Source organism: Tigriopus californicus, chromosome 1 (assembly GCF_007210705.1).
Source record: "Tigriopus californicus strain San Diego chromosome 1, Tcal_SD_v2.1, whole genome shotgun sequence".
Taxonomy (NCBI): Eukaryota; Metazoa; Arthropoda; class Copepoda; order Harpacticoida; family Harpacticidae; genus Tigriopus; species Tigriopus californicus.
In genome coordinates, this window is record NC_081440.1 from 13,407,011 (window position 1) to 13,422,462 (window position 15,452).

The window sequence follows — 15,452 nt, forward strand, 5'->3', positions numbered from 1 at the left end:
CGGCCAGCCGGTTCTGATTGGTTGTGGCTGGTCTGGAACCGGCCTGGGCCTTGTTCAGACACAAAGCTTTTATATTTTAGGCGCCTAGGTCCGCCACTCGATCTTAATCTTTTTCAAAAGCCTAGTAATCTTCATATTTCAAAGCCTGAGCCCCCATGACGTTTTGGGGAATAATTTGAAAATATTATTTTCGTGTCCCATTCATCTATGTTCTTGAATGGCTGAATGCCAGGTGTTTTCCAGAAACAAACCCCTCACCCCTCTTTCCGGGAAGGCAAAAACCGCAAAAAAAACTTGCCAAAGGGCCATATATGGAAGCGCTGCTAAGGACTAGGGCGAAGAATCAAAGAAATAGGCTGGGCCTCTTCAGCCTGTCAAGCCTGATTGAGCTGCCTTCAACAGGGCCACGAAATTGGGTTGAGGCCAGGCTCTTCAATGCCCTCATCCTCTTGGGATCTTCCTGACGTCTGCATGCAGCGGGCGTTTGAAGGATTGCTTGATAAAGACTCATTGGTCTTGCGTGAGACTGAGTTAGTAAGCGGGAGGCATAAGCCCGAGTGACAAAGACTGGTAGTACCAGGACTGATCTGTAGTAATGGGATAGGTTGTAGGTACCGAGCTCATAAAAGTTGAACAACTAATATTTCGATACTGCACTTGTGAAGTCCGCCTTGGCCGTACAGCAGTGTAGTAATGGGATAGGTTGTAGGTACCGAGCTCATAAAAGTTGAACAACTAATATTTCGATACTGCACTTGTGAAGTGTAAGTAATGCATCTTATATTGCAGCAATATTGCTTTCTTGTTTCTGGGCATCTTCATGTAATTGGCATAGGTCCTTGGGATTTGTTTCTAGAAAATGACAAAACATTTACTCGTTGTATGCATGAAGTCTCTTTTACCCAAAGGGTAGACCGTGAAACCCAAGAATGGCAGACGTCGAGATCACGTTCCCAACAGAGTACAAAGCTGGATGGCGTAGAGCTGAAGTTACGGGCGGAACGAAACACCTTGCACAGTCATTTAGCCATGTCTGGCTCAGCTTTTCTTATGTTTTGAAGCCTACTCTCCAAGACCATATGAACTTGATATTGATGGAGAGCTTGATATAGACATCAATTAATAACAATTAATAAAGCAATTTGATAAGATAAACGTTATTCTCGACCAATTAGTTGACGGTACTTCTTTCTTAAATTTCTGCCACAATGTTAAAAGGTTTAGATAGCGACTTTAAGGGTCATTAATATCGTGTTAGGCCAGGTTGGGTTAGGTTAGGTTAAGTTTAAAAAAGTATCAACTAATCGGTCGAGAATAACGTTTACCAATTTACTAACGGCTTCTTCAGGTTGACCTAAGGGGAACCCCTAAGCATTAGGCACTTTCAGGGAACACAATTTCCAAATAAGCTACGTTTTTGCACCTGTTGTTGCCTGTTTCATGTCCAGGATTTTTAATTTGGCAATCTAGCTTCTTGTACCTCAAATTAGAACTACTACTCAAACTAGAACTATAAGGCATGTCAAGTAAGAGAAATACAAGGAAAAATGTGGTCCAGTCCCCTGATTTTGGGCGTTTTGGGGAGGGAGGACCAAGACAAACATCACAATCAACTCGCACCATCCGCTCATTGAATTTTCAATAATCGAATAATTTTGAGTGAGGTACTTTACACAACCCAACCAAATGAATATGTTTGGTGTAATTCGGTGAACGCACTAGCAAATGAGATATTCCCACGTGGTTTCGTGAGCATTTTTTTTAATTGCGAAAGGGTAAAATATTCACTCATAGATAACACTTTTCCAACAATAGATACCTTCACTTTCCTCCGAATCAAGGCCAAAATGCAGTTAAAATATCTTTTCACACGGTCACAAAAGGTAAATCAAGTAGGATGTACTCAAGACTATTTCTGAGATATATGATGACAATCACAAAATGTTGAAGCATTGTCTAGGCAAATAGCATTGTTGCATTGAGCCAATGAGATACCCACGCGTGGTTTCGTGAGTTTTTATTTTGAAATGCGACTGGGTAAAATATTCACTTTTTCAACAGTAGATGCCCTCACATTCTCCAAATCAAGGCCAAAATGCAGTTAAAATGTCTCTTCACGCAGTTACAAGAGGTAAATCAAGTAAAATGTACTCAAGACAGAGTACATTGTCAGCCTATTGTCAGCCTATTACCATGACCAACGTTAAAGCATGGCTTAAATTTGGTACCGAGACAATGTTAGATTTAGCTGCTCTCAAGATTTTTGATTGAGTTTCATTGGGTATTTTGGTCTCATTTGCCATACTACGAACCCAGAATGATCCGAAATTGGAGAACTGGATTCGAGCCCAATTTAGCGCTCATTTCTCGTAATCGTTATCCAGCATCTTAACTTTCAAGCAACTCTTGGTATTGGTTTCAGATTTCCCGTTCGTTTGCAGATATGGTGAAAAAATTGGAGCTCCAAGAGTCATTTGTTGTAGTAATGTAATAAGAATAATAGCGACAATACGTAAACATAGAACGAAAATCTCTTTTGAACACTTCAAACACAAAGGTCAATTGTTGGGGGAAAGCAGGCGATTTTCAAGTTTCTCGTCAGTCATCGCAAGAATGGTAATGGTCTCATAATACAACCAAATCTGGTGCTCATCTCTAAAAACGGGGGAGGGGAGAAGGCCCCTTTCTTTTGATAAGTCGGCTTGTGTACAATAATCCTGTGCTTACAACGAGACAAATATGAAGAACATAGGCGAAGGCACCTCCAAGTGGAGGTACAAATCAAGCTATCGGGAGAGAAATGGTTTTTTATTCAGGAATTCAGGAGAAGGTTTCGCGGGTCTCTTCCGGGGGAGAACGACTAAATGAACGTGAATGAATGAGGGATAATGATAAAATGACAGGCCGAGGGGGGCAACTTTCTTGGGAGGGTACCGTACATAAATATATCTCAGATTTTCGTGTCCCTTTTCCCCATCCGTGACATACTTGGAGCAAACGCTTTGCGAAGATTGCTGGGTTTGAATATCATTGGTTGCTGATGTTGTTGTGGTAGTGGTTATTGTTGTTGTAACACTTGAAGAGGATGAACCACTAGGACTTACCCAGAAGTAACAACAGACTGAACTTGGAACGGCGATGATCGAGTCTCTAAAACTGAAACGCGAAAGTGAGCGTTAGAATCAAGCTGGAAAAAGCGAACTCTTGATGTGTTTAATCTACATTTTCCTACTATTTGACGGTCGAAACTGATTTCCTGTATCATTTGTGGTTGCTAATTCACATGTTGGAAAATGCTATTACTTCGTGAAAAGGCAGGGGTTTTTTTGCGGTATTTCAGCTCTGCCACTTCCACCACAGCAAAAAGTTTTAAATGTTCAATTTTCAAAATCACAGAACGTATTCATACATTCAGATTTCGATCGGGTTTACTACTAACCACATATACTCGAACGTGGATTTCTACTGTAAAGCAAAGAGTGTTCGTATTGTCGTTATATGGATAATAATTACGTTTTTCTTCGACAAGATCGGTCCTCTTTGTTGTTCACGTAGCACGATTCTCGGATCTTGGTTGCGGCCACGAACTCGCTCTTTGCTTTTCTTAGAGAAGGGTGCACTTGATTTTCTTGCCCCTACTCTTGGCCTTGGCATTGCCTCCACTGCCTTCGTTTTCACTTTTCCGAGCACGGATTTCCCGCATGAGGTCAAAGAAGACTTTGTCCACATTTTCGCGGGTCTTGGCCGAAGTCTCCACATAGGGCACCTTCCACGCCTCAGCTCTGTCTTGTGCCACCTTCAGCGACACTTGGCGCCTTTCCGTCAAATCACTTTTGTTACCCACCAGGATGAAAGGAATCGAATCGTCGTTCTTGACGCGTAAGATCTGTTCCCGGAACTCCTGACTCGATTGGAACGACTCGTCTTCGGTGATGGAGAATACGCACAGAAAGCCTTCGCCGGATCGGAAGTAGTTGTCCCGAATCGCGGCATAATCCTCTTGTCCGGCCGTATCCAGAATGTCGATCTGAACGTCCTCGCCGTCCAAGACGACCTTCTTGCGATAGGAATCGGCCTTGGTGGGTTCGTAGTCTTCCACGAACTCGTCATACATGAACTGGAGTGTGAGGGCCGATTTGCCCACACCTCCTGAACCCACCATGATCACTTTGTGCAGGGAGTTCACGGTGCCACCTTTCTTGGAAGCCATGATGCTCGTCGTCGATTACAGAGGGAATGTCGGGATACTGCAAGCGAATCAATGACCCAATCAGAGATAACAAGAGGATGATTGAAAAAAAAAAATGAAAAAAAAATGATAGATAAGCCACGGCAGAAATTGCGTCAATCAAACTAAGGCATGTGTTTTTGAACAAGCCTTGTAGGTTATCGATTGTTCCCCCGCGTCGTTCACAACTCCCTCGGCAAAAGGAACCGCATTGGGAACCACAAAAGGCTGCACACCCAGCGATCTGGCGCTTACCTTTCTTACCTGACTAAAGTTAAAGAACGGAAGCAACTCTGCGAGCGATCAATGGCCAATTAGAAAGCCCCTGGGGCCAGCCAGTATCGATATATACTATCACTCGAAATTTCCCGCTGGACTCCCTCCCTGGCCCAATGTATAAACAATCCTCATGAACACATCTAAGTTCGGTGACTGCATGGAGGGTATCTTATGTAGAACCAGTTCACTCCGTTCAGATCAGAGCATCAGTACCGCCCTGGGCAGCGTTTAACACTCGCCTGACTCACATTTCACCAATCACAACCATAGCCATAACCATAAGCCATAAACAGGATGGATGACTTTTAGCGATGGTCGAGTTAATAACAACCCTAGTATTGATATGGCTGACAGGATTGGCCTTAAGTGTCTTAGAAATGCCAGCGACGAGAGAAGCTGGGGCGGTTTGAGGTCCTATTTACCTTTGGTCCGATCTAAATGCAAAAAGTCCCAGCGGAATTGACCAATCAGTGGGATGGGGGCGGTCACCTCGCACCACTGGTTCCACCTCCTGGGATCCTCGTGTCCTCGTCTGATGTTTGGCAGAAAAGCGACCACTGAGATTGTTTTGAGGCGTTGACGATCTGCTGTCGTGTCCTCCGATCTTCTTCTTCTCCTTCGTCCTCTTCTTCAGCTTACCACTTGGTCTCCTTCTTCTCCTCGTTCTTCTTCGCCTCCCCCACCTCCTCGTCCTCCTCTTGTCTTCTTTTTTCCCCTGGTGGCGAGTTGGCCAGCGGTCGGTCGATGGGCGACTCCCTCTCAGATGCCAGGCTCTTGGACAGCTGGGGAAAGAGGGTCTACAGGCTGCTGAGAGACTCGGCGAGTTTGGCGTGGGCGCGACAATGGACCAGGAGGAGAAGGAGAAGGAGGCCGAGCGAGGATCCTTGATCTCTGGCCCCGGGCTGAACGGTGCTGAGCGGTGCTGAGCCAGAAGCGAGAAGTGAAATCGCCCACTGACGTCATCAAGGACTCTTCACTAGATTGAGAGACTCGGGAGCGACTATCTATCGAGCGACCAGTTGAAGTTACGTTAGTCGAAGTCACAGATCCATCTGTGTTGATGATGCTGTTACGGATCAGCTGACTCTAGACAACCTCTCCCATTAGTTGCGCCCTGGCAGGTTTTTGCGGAAAATCGTGTACGTTTTCTGATGTACGTAAAAGGCCACTTTTATGTCAGATTATTAGACTATTGTTAGGTACTGTGTTGAAAACACACAACACTTGAATGTTACATAAGGCAAGATCTAATGTTCTGTCAATTTATGAAACTTCGAGAGGAGCATTTGAGAGGCCGACAATTTTTTTGCATTTACATCTCGCAATCTTTTCCTCAACAATCCTATGAAAGAATCTCGATCCCTCGCAGTTTTTAGCGCCCAATATTGTATAACTTAACTCTTGCTGCATAAGGAGTTGTATGAATAGCTCCAAAATGGGTCAATCTTGATTTGGCTAGATGTTAAGAATTTGGTACTCAAGAGTGTGATAAGCACTATGAGCGCCTAAAGCCTAGATATCATTTACTGGCCGCATTTAGTACTGCGTGGTTCACGAAATTGTACATTAGATGGTTGATGAGAAATCCTTTTTTTGGCTTGATTATGCATAATGTATATTGTACAGACCACTCAAAAACACAGTGTGTAAGATAGAGTACAGGCTGACGGGAGAAAAAAAAGAACTCTCAATTTTAGAAAAGAGCTCGTTATTACTAGGCGGCTTTGTCACAAATGAAAAGGAGGGATATTTGATTAAAAGAGGAAAGCATACTGACATCAAACCAATGTTGGTACAACAGAAATTACACGTCCAAAACAAACATAAGGAACAAAAGTGCCCATTAGACCTAATCAGTTCTTCCGGCGAGTACCACATTTTTAAAGGAGAAAACAGTTCTTTTGAGATGAGCCAACAAGGGAAGTGAGTTCCACGGATCCACGTTTCACGCAAAAAACGAAGATGATTGGAAGGAAATATTCACAAAAGGTTTGTGGACCTCATTATACTTAACACTCCTGGTTATTCTCTCAGATACGTTACACAGCATACGAATTGGATCCTCGGTAGAATACAGATTCCTGACTAAAGTGTCGCCGTTGAAAATTTTGAAGAAGGTCACCAGGTCACTATCAGCCCTTCTCTGCTCCACGAAGGAAAATCCCACACATCCAACCTATCTGGATAACCCAAATTCATGGACTTCACCGCCAGCCTCGTTATCCTTCTGTGGACGGACTCCAAGAGTTTGGAAGAATACTCATGGCTGGAGACCAAGTGGAGGAGGCATATTCAAGAAGAGGTCTAACATCCGTGATGAAGAGTGGTTTGAGGATGCTAAGACGCCGGGTGGAAAAGAAACGTTTGATCATTCCCATCACCGAATTACCGCTACTGTCAACCTTTACACAATGGGTTGAAAACGACAGCTTTCCATCATAATGGATACCAAGGTATTATACTAGTTCCACCTTGGATATTGGAAAACTACCCAACACACAAATAAGATTTGCGGATTTGAGACAAAAGATGCCTTGACAACTAAGGCGGTCTATGATTGATTTTCCATGGTCTCAGTGGAATAATTAATGTAGAACCCTGGTGAATAATGCTTTTAAAAAATATCCCAGGCCTCAACTGTCGACGAGGACAAAAGCACAAATTCCCACATCCCGGGTCCTGGGACTTGAAGAGTTTCATTTAAACGGGGATCTGAGATTTGAATTTTTTTCTTTAAACGAGGTTGCTTTAAGCAGCATTTACCTGGTGACGAGACGGTTTTGCAAGATTTTTTCATTAAAACAGAGTTTTCACTATATCGGGGTTCACTATAGCAGGGTTCTATTGTTTAACTCTTGAATGAGTCACTTTTCTAGAATCTTCAATCAAACTTATGTTGATTGCTTGACAATCCAAAAATATGTTTAAAAGTTAAGCTTCATGTCTGGATGGAGTGTATGAACAAATTCAATTTCCATTAAATCAACGGTAATGTTGATATATTTTGCCAGTAAATGCTTAAAATTGTTAATCTATTAGTCCTGACAAATGAAAGAGTATAGATATTAGTCTACTGTAGCAAAACACTAATATACTATTTGTATGCTGATTGGCAAATCTCTGTCAGTTTTCAATATAATGGAAAAAGTGAACTAAATAAACTGATTTTATTTTTGAGGCAGATATGTTGCTCTCAAAACAACATATTTCAGAGAAGACTTAAAGGACTTAAAGTCATACTCATATTTGACAATCAAATTGATAAACGCTATGAGCGAGGGGTCGGAAGAAATATTTTTTTGGGTTAAATTAAGTTTAAAACTTTTTTGGTCATTTTGAGGCAAAAAACCTGTTTCAAAAACTTTAACCATAAAATCACCTAAAACCGAGGATTTTCGGGAAAATTGAAGGGTTTTGTCATATTTTTTGCGGACTGCCTTTCCGCTACTGGGATTGGAATCCCAGCAGTTCAAAACGAAAAATTTACTCATTTTACCTAACTTTTATTTTCATATATTATGTGATCGACCAACGAATTAGAGTTGGTCAATCTGGCTAGCCCTTGAATATAGGGAGGATCAGGAACTTCATCAAAAAACTTGCCCAAGCCTGACTTAAATCCTGCTCCTGGATAAACATCTACATACTCCCCACGAATATTAGATGGAAGCAAATTGAACAATGAAGGAGCCCGAGAAAAAAGAGAGTTGGACTTCATTGTTTAAACTAGCCTGGATTTCGAGGACTTGAAGGTGCTCTCCAAACGCACGTTAAGCCTCTACGGTCACTATTATTGACCCTAAATCCTGGGTTGGGACAAAGCTCATGAATGCTTTTGAAAACACACAATATCAGATACCTTTCGTACCTTCTCTGAACATTGTACAATCCCAACCTTTCTAACCTCTCGCAGTACGAGAGCTCTCTCATATCCTCAATGTTCCTTGTAAAGCATCTTTGGACCTGCTCGAGCTTTTGCAAACCTACTGTATTAATTGGAGCCCAAATGGACGAGGCATATTCAAGATGCGTGGAATAAAGTGAACGGTTTAGGAGAATTTTTATGCTTCACTTCACGGTCCGCATCTTTATAAGTCATTTCATTAGGCTATGTTCTTCGGGGACAATAGCTACAGTAACGAGAACTAGGGACTACAGTAAAATTCTTGTAGTCTTTAGCGAGGACTGATGTCACGAAAATGCGCGTGAAATTCAAACAGACAACCGTGTCTGACCCCTACTGGATGTTTTACAACAGTTTCAGTTTTGTTCCATAAATATGACGTGTTGGTGAGCCAAATTTTTGCGCTTAATTTATGTAGTGGGTCGAGTAGTCGAATTTGTCATTCAATGATGAAGAGCGATCATGAGGGTGAAAAAAGAGCAAAGAGAACACCTTTTTCTGTCAAAGTACGCAGGTCTTTTTTTCAAAATTAATGCAGAAAACGACATTCGAGACAAATACATTGATCTTTTTCACAGCATCAGAAACATATAATCACACAGGTGGCAAAACTAAAATAAAACCTTCTTATCTCATTCGACAAAGAACGAATTTCAGCATATCTTCCAAATCCGATTTAGCTTGGGAATATCTCATGGAGCTTATCGAAAGGATTGCGCTTTGGCAAAAATTCTCGGCCAGCGCTTTGGTCTTGTTCAAGCCATTAGATTTCATCACAATCTTCAAAGCCTTTTCAACATCATTGGGGCCACTGAACTTTCTCTCAATCAAAGGTCCCATGGCTTCTGGATGCTCCTCGCATGCAAAGAGTACTGGAGCAGTGGCCAATCCCAATCTAGGGACATTGATGACAAGATTCCAATTCAATTTCAATCAAATAAGGGATTAATCGTAAAAAATCATAAAATACTTACTTCAGATCAGCTGACGACGGTTTGCCAAGTTGCTCCGCATCCACCACGAAGTCCAACCAATCATCCATTAACTGAAATGCTATGCCCATATCCTTGCCGTAGTTATAAGCCATCGTAGATAGTTGCCTGTCTTGTCCGGCCTTGCATTCAGCTAAAATCGCAGCAGATTGGCAAGAGTAAGCCATGAGGGAGGCCGTTTTGTTAAAGGTCTTGGCTAAATAACGCTGAAATCGAGCATCTGAGTTGTTCCCCTTGTGAGACGCCGACATTTGTTGGAGCTCTCCGATAACCAAACTTTCCAGAATCTTGGACATGCAGTAAAGAACCTAAAACAGGATTAACACAAATAACAAGTAAAACACTTTAAGCTTGGCCAATCATAACGAATCAATGGCTCACCTCGTCGTTCTTGAGCTTGGCCACTTCTGAAGATGCTAAACCCACGGCAAAGTTTCCTCCACGGATAGAGGAGAGTTCGCCCCAAAGACTGTTAACGGAGGGCCGTCCTCGGCGGACTTCCGCATGATCAAGGACATCGTCGTGCATTAGACTGGCTGTATGATACATCTCAGCCACTTCTGCCACCTTCATCTGTTGGCTGTAAACATTGAAGTCCAAATCCAATCCAAGGTGAGAGTTGACGGCCTTGGCCATCAGGAGTGTCATATTAGGACGAATATTCTGGAAACAAACGAACATGGCGGTTGATGTATTTTCAAGAGAACCACTAAGATACTCATTAAGTGTTCATGCCGTTTTCAGACATACCTTGCCTTGGCTATTGAAGTAGTGTTTAGCCACATTGTTAACCTCGACGGCCTCGGCAGGGCCATAAGCCAGAATGTTCAGGTTGATGTCTTGAAAAATGGATAGAATTGCTTCATTTACGGCTGAAGAAGATTTTGCCGGTAAAGCATGGTCCTGAATACCAAGGTTGGGATGGGCATTTAGAGCCTTGGATGAACTAGACGATCGCAACAAGACGGACTGTTGGAAGAGCCTTGGGATCGAGGTTTTAAAATACGAATACATGGTCTTCAATGCCCTTGCGATGACAAAGCAATCTGGAAAAGGTAGAAAGTAGTATTTTTTGCTTCACGGCCTTAACTTGTTCACTTGAGATCCGAGAGGTGTTTTTTGAACTCAAACGCACTATATTTGAATAATTGAATTTTCCTCATGGATTGTACCTGTGCAGACCTTTGTAGTGCGTAGTGTAACTTGTAATCCAATGTGACTGCAATCTACAACACGGATCAAATTCGCTCGGCAAAAAGACCCAAGTTCAACACCAAGTTCGAAACAAGAAGTTTGCAATGGTAAGACGCCGATCAAAATTTATAAAAAAAAAAAAAAAACATTAAATCAAATATACTGTTATCACCTGGCCAGTCCATGTTTATTCGAAATACAAAACAAAAAAGTAAAGCTCTTTGCGCCAACGAATGGTCCTGAGCAAAAAGCGTGAAATCAAGAAAGTAAAACCTGTACTTGTATGATTATATTTGTATTTGTATTGATCATGTTGGCCTGATAAAAGTGTGAAGATCATGGCCTCAAAACTGTGCCCCAATAACTCGATGACGCTTCTAAGCTGGGATTCTTTATAGATGTTTTAATTCATTACTTCATTAGTAAACGTGTTTGGTGAATGAAACGAATTTTACGGCTGAGCTGAGTAGAGAATACCTGGTGTAGTTGCTAACATGGTTTTTGAACATGGGAGAGAGCCTCTGGTTTAATTTTTTCACCACACTTGTTTACCTAAATTTGGTCGATTTGGTGTTGTATGAAATTGCTTTCAGGTGTCACACTCAATTACTTTGATGATCTTTTACAATCTGATCCCAGACGGTTTGGCGCCTGTATGACCTAAATCAAAGAAAATTAGTCATCTCATTGAACATTCCAAAGAGAAATCCCACAATCATGGGTTTCTTTGCGTAAGCAAAAAGTTGAAGACTCTTGACTGCATTTCATCGAATATTCAAATCAAAAGACAAATTTCCTCCCTAACTCCATCTTAGTAGTGTTAATATTTTGATTGATACACACAATACATTAATTCACACAATGTCAAGCCAACAAGGTGGTTCAAAACCATTGTCAAGTTTCTAGAGAAATGCTGCAACACATTTTGGCATTTTTATAGTTTGCAAAATTATAAGGCACAACTTTCATTTCATGGGTTTATGAATCTTTAGCTCAGATTAAAAACTTACTGATCTAAAAACAATCAAAACACTAAAATTTTCAAAAACCTAATTTAGAGCACAATTACTTAGCTCTAGAATTCAAATTAACATAAGAGATGTTTATCCAACACAGAGTTATATGGGAATGAATGATCCTGTTTTAATGCATTTAGCTACAAAACTCTGTCTAAACTCAAACTCCCGTACAATTAATATAGATGTCAAGTAAAGGAAATTCAAAGAAAATGTGGTCCGGCACCCTGATTTGGGCATTTTGGGGAGGAACCGAGTGATCTTGAGTGAGCTGTGCTCCAAAACCCAACAAATTGAACATTTTTGGTGCAATTCGGTGACCACACTAACAAATTGGCTCAATAGCACTTTGATATTTGCTTAGACAAGAAGAAGTAAATGTCAAAATTAAATGCATTCACAATGCGGTTTGGCTAGGCATGTTGTCTTTAATTTTGCGCCATGGAATAACGTCAGTTATTCAAAAACGCGTTCACTTGACAAGCCCTATTGGGGGTGTTACGCATCAGCTGACTTTCTCCAACCTTTCGCGTTAGTTGCGCCGTCACAAGTCTAAAAAGGAGAGAGCTGCACTTTCCCACGTGTGAAAAATGACTTTTAATAAAAATTATAGAGCAATTGTCATGAATTATTGAAAAGATAAAGAATGGCAACGGAGCCGATAAATCTCAAAACATATGATCAAGCTAGCATTAAACAAGGTAACCTCGTCTTTTTCTCATGGTAGTACAGCACTAGGGCATTACCACATATTTGAATAGGGACTAGCAATATTTCGCCAACAAGTTTTCATTTCGGGGCTGAAAATCCAGTTCCATCATCATTATAAAGTTTTAATACAAAAGATGTCATTGTTCATTAACAATTTAAAATTCAAGGCCCACTTAGAAAGTGCCCAAATCTTCAAAAGCCTTAAAAATAGATCTACATGAGCATCAGGTGGAGTTCAAATGATTTATAAAGTGAGTATTATCTTGGACATTTTCTAAAACAATCCTTGCAAGTTTGTATCTATATGATGTTTCTTGACTTTTTACTTCTTAATATTCTAATGGTAAAAACATTTGCAGGCAAAACACACATCAATTTAACCCTTTTTGAATCCATTTAACAAATACAAATGTGTTGTCCTTACTTTTTTATTTTGCATAGCCTTCTTAATTCAATGGTCACATGGTGTAAAAGTAATGATCCAAGCACTTCAGGAAACCCACTTTTACACATCAAATGCTTTAATCCAGAAACCGAAAACGGAAAATCATGCCAAAAAGTTTGAAATCAAACCATTTCAAAACTTCACTGCCTTCCTCATTTTTCTTAGTAATTGCCGCACCTGAGAAATGAAACGCAAATGGCAAAGGGTTCTTTATAGTGCTAGTGCACAGCCTATCCAGCTATGTCTCCCAAAGTCAGCGCTTGTTAATGTTTATATTATGAGAGGGGCAGAGTAACATTCCCCATAGATTTTCAATATCACAAAAGTCAGGGATTACTTTTCATTTTCTTGCTAAAGTTCATAAAAGCTCACAATGTTTTAAATTAAATCTTAAATCACTCTACAAATGCATTTTTGAAAATTGTTATGGAGAATCAAGATAATGTCAATCTAAACAATCAATGAAGATTTCTAAAATGTCTAGGGAGTTTCAAAGATGTAATTTATACTATCTTCAACCATATCTTCAGAACGAGCCCAAATCACTAAAATTACTTGTTACGTGGATTTTCTGCGTAAATCATAGTGAATGCATAATAAGAATGAAAGTGTATTTTAAGGTATGTTGATCATCATTTTGAGCTATTTTTAGATTTAGCAAGGAAATTTAAATGTTTTCTACTGATGCTAAAAGTATATTTCAATTGTCTGAAACTTTGAGTGTAGATATAACTCAATTTGGCGCCAAAACGCATGAAAAAAGGCCATTAATCTATTTAACTCAGATTAGAACATAGAAAGAACATGTGCTAATTTAGATTCAAATCCTATTTAAGTGTGTGTCAAAACTCCATCAAATACGTTTTCGAAAACTATTTTTGTCAAATATTTTTAGGTTTTTAAGCCCTTAATCTCAGCCCAAAAATTATAAAGCAGAACAACCAAGGTTGTTTCTCATGATTTTGCAAGCTAAAAAAATACCCAGTTGAGTTTGGGTATTTCAATTGAAACTTAAAAAGGCATTTCAACCCCTGTGCCAAGGCTCTACCGTATTGATTATCAGCAAACAATGTCTTTCATTGCTTAATACAGGTGTTCCATCTTGTTTTGCTTCTCGAGGAGTGGGTAACCCACTTTTTTGGCAATTAATTATCGTTTAAGCTTTGTACTTACTTGTTACACAGCTTGTCACCTTTTCACAACTGGAACTACAATGATCAATAATCTTGGAAAGGCGGTCGTCCTCACACTTTCGTCATAAGCTCATGATTTGTTCACCAGACGTAGCAGGTTCTCGTCAAATGAGGTTCGATGGCCTTTGATCGCCTGGCTAGCAATGATTTCATGGGTGGTATGCGTGCAATGATTGTCAAGGCACGAGATGAGTAGCAACTCGAGCATCCCTCATACACACAGACATCAGACATGGTTTCAGTCACAGCACACTGCACAGAGAGATCTGAAAATGTAACTAAATCCATTTATCACAGTTATTTGTGCAAAAACGTCTGTCAACTTCGTAGTATTTGTTATTTTCGATTACCTTTCCATTCGCTTTGGTTGGCAAACTAACGCCGTCATGGCATGTAAGCTCCTTGTATTACAAATTATTAGGAGGTAGACAAATCTAAAGTTTTGAGCAAGACTGGGGAAGAAATTGTCTTGGGAGGCCAAATAATCATTGAAAAATTTATTGCAATTTTGCACAAGAGAACCGAAGACGAAAATATGTTTTGCATGATTTTGAATTGGTGACAAAAATCTTCAAGAACTTGTTTTAATACAAGGGCATAAAACTTTGATCAACACGGTGTTCAAAAAGCCGTATCAAGTTTCCAAAGAAATTCTCAAGCACATCTCGGCAATTTTATACCTCAGAAAATCATAGGAAACAACTTTAACTTTGCTTTAAGGTATTCTAGCCCAAATAAAAAACTTGCATGCCTAAAATCATTATAAAGACTAAGATTTTCAAAAACCTATTCAATGAAAATTAGGAGCACACTTAGCTCTTGATTATAGTATATGATATCATCTATTATACCACTGCGTAGTTACATGAGATTTAATAGTCCAAGTTTGATCGTTCTTAACCCCAAAATGCCCCGGTTATATCTAAATTCAATCGCCCAAAATATTAACATCTATTTTCAATATCACAAAAGTAAAGGATTATTTTTCTTTTTCTTAAACAAATTCAAATTGCCTCAAACCGTTATAATGCAACCATGTCATTATTATCTCGACGTTTTAGACATCAATACGGTTACGTAAGTATAGGGAATGGTATGCGTGGAGGTGATCAAAGCAATGAAGACAGTTGCAGGCAGCGATGGCAAAATTCGACTTTGATGGAATTTCTGCCACTTTCTGCCACCATTTTCTGCCAGGTGGTCAAATATGGCTTTTAATGATTTCCCATTCAAGTTATATTCTCGATGGCAAAAATCCACTTTGAAGGAATTTCTTCCACTTTCTGCCACCATTTTCTGCCACCTGGTCAAAAATGGCCTTAAATGATTTCTCATCCCTGGTTGTAGGTCATGGACGGACAGGGATAAATTCTTTTTTTTAGCATGTGACATGGTGATCTATGTGTCTGAAGCCTCCTTGTAGATGTTTAGTCGTCTGATTGGGTCAAGGAAGATGCAAAAAATTGTATGGCTCCGCCAAAAATATGAAG

At 40.2% G+C, this 15,452-nt stretch overlaps 2 protein-coding genes across 5 annotated transcripts; both read right to left on the reverse strand.

Moving 5' to 3' along the window:
* Positions 1-2,470: 2,470 nt before the first annotated feature.
* On the reverse strand, positions 2,471-5,428 carry LOC131881046 (ras-related protein Ral-a-like). Its single transcript, XM_059227806.1, has 3 exons — positions 4,930-5,428; positions 3,514-4,247; positions 2,471-3,156 (listed from the first exon to the last, which is right to left on the reverse strand). The coding sequence occupies exon 2, from the start codon at positions 4,208-4,210 to the stop codon at positions 3,605-3,607; it is 606 nt and encodes a 201-aa protein (XP_059083789.1). The 5' UTR covers positions 4,211-4,247; positions 4,930-5,428; the 3' UTR covers positions 2,471-3,156; positions 3,514-3,604.
* A 3,476-nt stretch (positions 5,429-8,904) lies between these two features.
* On the reverse strand, positions 8,905-10,658 carry LOC131879062 (all trans-polyprenyl-diphosphate synthase PDSS1-like). Of its 4 annotated transcripts, XM_059225288.1 has the most exons (6): positions 10,539-10,562; positions 10,315-10,449; positions 10,154-10,242; positions 9,785-10,066; positions 9,386-9,711; positions 8,905-9,306 (listed from the first exon to the last, which is right to left on the reverse strand). In XM_059225288.1, exons 2-6 carry the CDS (start codon positions 10,415-10,417, stop codon positions 9,039-9,041), a joined length of 1,068 nt encoding a protein of 355 aa, XP_059081271.1. In that variant the 5' UTR covers positions 10,418-10,449; positions 10,539-10,562; the 3' UTR covers positions 8,905-9,038. The 4 variants fall into 4 exon arrangements, with proteins under 4 accessions (XP_059081271.1, XP_059081264.1, XP_059081250.1 ...); XM_059225281.1 differs by lacking the exon at positions 10,539-10,562 and adding an exon at positions 10,576-10,658 and having other exon boundaries at positions 10,154-10,449; XM_059225267.1 differs by having other exon boundaries at positions 10,154-10,449; positions 10,539-10,561.
* Between the last annotated feature and the right edge of the window lie 4,794 nt (positions 10,659-15,452).